General features: G+C 38.3%; 1 protein-coding gene across 6 annotated transcripts in view; it reads left to right on the forward strand.

The window, feature by feature from the left end:
- Rev3l (REV3 like, DNA directed polymerase zeta catalytic subunit) overlaps positions 1-4,555 on the forward strand; it is a 147,230-nt gene that overhangs the window by 114,882 nt on the left and 27,793 nt on the right. For all 6 annotated transcript variants that reach the window (XR_004112322.1, XM_031347765.1, XM_031347768.1 and 3 more), the window contains 2 exons: positions 669-787; positions 3,957-4,075. Coding sequence is in view for 5 of the 6 variants with exons in the window: in XM_031347765.1 (XP_031203625.1) it covers positions 669-787; positions 3,957-4,075 (238 nt within the window). In the remaining variant the exon portion in view is untranslated. The remainder of the gene's footprint in view (positions 1-668; positions 788-3,956; positions 4,076-4,555) is intronic.

Genomic DNA, 4,555 nt, shown 5'->3' on the forward strand with positions numbered 1-4,555 from the left:
AGACCAGGCTGGCCTCGAACTCAGAAATCCGCCTGCCTCTGCCTCCCAAGTGCTGGGATTAATGGCATACGCCACCACCGCCCGACTCAAAGTGCATTTTCAAACTTCACTGAAATGTTTTCATTGAGAAACATTCAAATTTAAACTTTTTGGGATTTTGTATAGACAAAAATACATGGTCATCTCTTAATATCCTGGGTTCCACATCTGTGGAGTTAGCTAACTATGGATCAGAATGCACATGCACTAAGCAGCTGTGTACACGGTACTCGGTGTTTTAAGCAACATGGTGATGTTCACAGACAAATACTAAGGCAGTTTACTGAAGGACATGTTCCCCATCCTCTGTTATCTCTAGGATATCCAGGAGCCATTCTCCATAGAGTCCAAGGGACAAGTGTCTCTGCTGTGTAGGAAGAGGGAGCGAGGGAGAGAACGCCATGTGTTTTTATAGTTACTTTACACAATTTTTACATGATTTAAGAAAGAAAAATTAATTTTAGTTAAAATAATGAGTATTCTCTTATTCTGATATGAAATAGAATGAATCACATTTTACAGTTAGTCTTAATTCTTAGTTCTTTAGATTTTTCTCATTTTCTTTGGCATCATTTACCAAATGTTTGTTTTCTGTGAGTCTTGATGCAGTCTATATTCTTTTTCTATAGATGACAAAACTGAAAACAGATTTGCAGCGGAAAGAGATGACTATGGAGCGGATACAATGAGTGAAATCAACATTGTTGGAAGAATTACCCTGAACCTGTGGAGGATCATGAGAAATGAGGTAAGGCATTTTCTCTAAAATGCTTGGAAGTAAGATTAGGCCAATAGAACAGTGAACTCCTTGCAAAATATTAGGATAAATTCTCTGTTTTGTGACTTACTGTTGTATGTAAGTAAAGTTACAAAATATAAAATAGCTAAATAAAAAAGAATTACACTTCTGTTGTTTTTCTAATTATGTCTCACTTAACTAGAAGAAAAATGAATATCATCACCTGGACTTCTCAGAATTTGGGAAAATAAGACAGGAAAATTAATCTCTGGCTAGCCTGGGCTGCATAGTAATATCCTTAAAAACTGTAAAGTCTACAGCTGTAATGGAGTATTAGGAGGTTCATGTTCAGTATTGTGTAATTTTGTCATTAAGAAAATCTAGTCTAGGGAGCTGGAGAGATGGCTCAGCAGTTAAGAGCACTAACTGTTCTTCTGAAGGTCCTGAGTTCAAATCCCAGCAACCACATGGTGGCTCACAACCATCCATAATGAGATCTGATGCCCTCTTCTGTTGTGTCTGAAGACAGCTACAGTGTACTTAAATATAACAATAAATAAATCTTTGAGCTGGAGTGGGGCTGGAGCGAGCAGAGGTCCTGAGTTCAATTCCCAGCAACCACGTGATGACTCACAACCATCTATACAGCCACAGTGTACTCATATACATTAGAAAAAAATCAATAAATCTTAAAAAAAAAAAAAAAGAAAAAGAAAATCTAGTCTAGACTTAGGAAAGAAACTCATATAATAAATAAATTTAAGTACTGGGCCAAATTGGAGAGAAGATATTTAGAAGTTGTCAATACTAGCATCCAGTTGGATGGGCTTTTGGGTTAAATGATTTCAACAAACTCTCCCATTTTTAATTCTTTATAGAAATAGTTATTTTACACACAATAAAAATAACACTTGTACGGCTTGCTGGATGTTATGTCTTTGAAGTTGTCTGATATATATATATACATATATATATATATATAATATTTCTTACTATATTTCTTACTATATTATATTTCTTACTATATTTCCTACTATAACTTGATTGTTTTCAGATTCTGGACTTTTGGATAATAATAGCTAAAATGTTTAGATGATAATTCATTCTCCAATGGCCTCTCCTGTTTGAAACTATTTTTTCATTATAAACTTTCTATTTTTTCCTTTCTATTCATTGGTTGATGTGGCTGTCCTGAGTTTATGTTCAACACTGACTGTACAAGCATACTGGAGCACTGTCACATGCCTGTCACATGCTAACCATGCCAGATAAGGCATTGGGTTCTTTATAGAAAATTTAGGTAGCCTCGGTTTTTTCCTGTTTCCTCTTTGTGCCATGAGTCAGGAGTTATGCTCATGTTTCATCCAGTTTGAAACAGTGCATTAATGAATCTGCTTGAGGACAGTGTTATTTCATGTGCAGTTGTATGCTGTGAGGATTTGTGTATGCACCTGTCTGAGGAAGCCAGAGGTCAACATGAGTATCATTTCTCAGGAGTCATCCACCCTGGATCTTGAAACTGGGTCTCTCATTGATCTGGATCTTTTCTCCTGCCCAGTACTCAGACCTTTTTTGCATGAATTTTGTAACCCATGTGAACATTACCCTTGCCTTTTAAAAGTTTACTTACTGGCAATTTGACAGTTTCCATAAAATCCTGAATGATAGTTGTATCCTGTATCTCGAGCCATTCTAGATGATCAAGACTTCAGACCAGAGCTGGTCTTGAGTATTTACTTCATACTAGAGACATTCAAATTATGTTTTCTGGATTCGCGTAGTTCTAAAGGTTCCTTTTCGTCTTTGTACCTTTTCTTTGTTTTTCTCATAATGCTTGGCAGCTTGTAATTTGTGTGATTCTTCTAAACATAAAATATCTGCTGCTCCCACTGGACCTTGAGACCTTAATGACAAACTGACCGACTCTAGATAATAATTGTTATTAGATATATATTAGCTGCTCAGAGGGATATATGACTGTTGCCATGGAAACTGAATATATTTACAAACCTTTTAAATCATCCACTTTCAGATTTTGGCAATACAGAGAACAGAGTGTTAGATTTGACCCTTGAGATTTATCAGTTTCCTCTCAGAACTTGATTTGCCTGTATGTTAACACTCTTATATTCTAGTCATGTGTTCCCCATACAGTCCCTTCTGTTATTTTCATCTCTTTGCTCCTTGTCTGCATCTGAGAAAGCCATTTAGATTCATTCTTCGCACCACTAACTCGACCTGTGATGCGTGTGTTGCTGCTTTAGCAGGAGGCTTTATTCTGCTGTTGGCAGGGTCTTGGCAGTCCTTCCTTAATTAAACTCGTTGGTCTTTACGTCAGCTCCATTGCCTGATGGGAAGAGAGAGTATAGAGAGACAGGGGAAGAGAGAGTATGGAGAGACAGGGGAAGAGAGAGTATGGAGAGACAGGGGAAGAGAGAGTATGGAGAGACAGGGGAAGAGAGTATGGAGAGACAGGGGAAGAGAGTATGGAGAGACAGGGGAAGAGATAGTATGGAGAGACAGGGGAAGAGAGAGTATAGAGAGACGGGAAGAGAGAATATGGAGAGACAGGGAAGAGAGAATATGGAGATAGACGACGAGAGGACGAGAGAGTATGGAGAGACAGGGGAAGAGAGAATATGGAGAGACGGGAAGAGAGAATATGGAGAGACAGGGGAAGAGAGTATGGAGAGACAGGGAAGAGAGAATATAGAGATAGACGACGAGAGAGTATGGAGAGACGGGAATATGGAGATAGACGACGAGAGGACGAGAGAGTATGGAGAGACAGGGGAAGAGAGAATATGGAGAGACGGGAAGAGAGAGTAGGAGTGTGCACTTAACGCGGAGGTGTGGTGTTGTTCTACAGATGATAGTAATCTTAAATAAAAAATGTGACTTTGGATCACTGTACTGAGATGGGATCAAAATTAAATCCCTGTTTTATACTTTCTGGGTTGTAAATTTTGAAAAATTTTATGTCTTGTAAGCTATGCATATTATTAAATAAATTATGATTCACTTATAATAGATAATCTTTGCAATTAGCTTTCATATCTTTTAAGTGGTATTAGGACTTTTTAAAACCAAATGACTTTGGTTGACTGAAAAATGGCAACGAATGTTCTGCATAAAGATAATAATAATTATAATTCTGCCTTGCCCCCCCCTTTTTTAGGTTGCCCTGACTAACTACACTTTTGAAAATGTGAGCTTTCATGTTCTCCATCAGCGCTTCCCCCTTTTCACCTTCCGAGTCTTGTCAGACTGGTTTGATAACAAGACAGATCTCTACAGGTAATCAATGTTTCGGATATGGTATCTTTTTTTTAAATCAGTGTTATCAGGGGCTGGTAAGATAGCCGCACAGTGATAAGCACTGATTACCCTTCCAGAGGACCCAGGTTTGGTTTTCCAGCAACCTCATGACATCTTACAACTGTCCATAACTCCAGTTCCAGGAGATCCAGTGCCATCTTGTGGTTCTGCAGGCACCAGGCACACACATGGTGCACAGCCACACATGCCAGCAAAGCACCTGTACACATAAAATGAATTTTAAAATAAAATTAAAAGTATCATTGAGCTTTTTATTACATCTAATGAAAGGCACTCATTTAAAGTGTGCTGTCCTATGTGCATTCATTCACTCTGTAACCAGGACCTCGTCATAAGGAAGATAACTAACTACAGGAGAACACTCTTTTTGTTTTTTCCCGAGACAGGGTTTCTCTGTGTAGCCTTGGCTGTCCTGGAACTCACTCTGTAGACCAGGCT

This window comes from Mastomys coucha, unplaced genomic scaffold, assembly GCF_008632895.1.
Source record: "Mastomys coucha isolate ucsf_1 unplaced genomic scaffold, UCSF_Mcou_1 pScaffold3, whole genome shotgun sequence".
In the NCBI taxonomy this organism is placed as follows: Eukaryota; Metazoa; Chordata; class Mammalia; order Rodentia; family Muridae; genus Mastomys; species Mastomys coucha.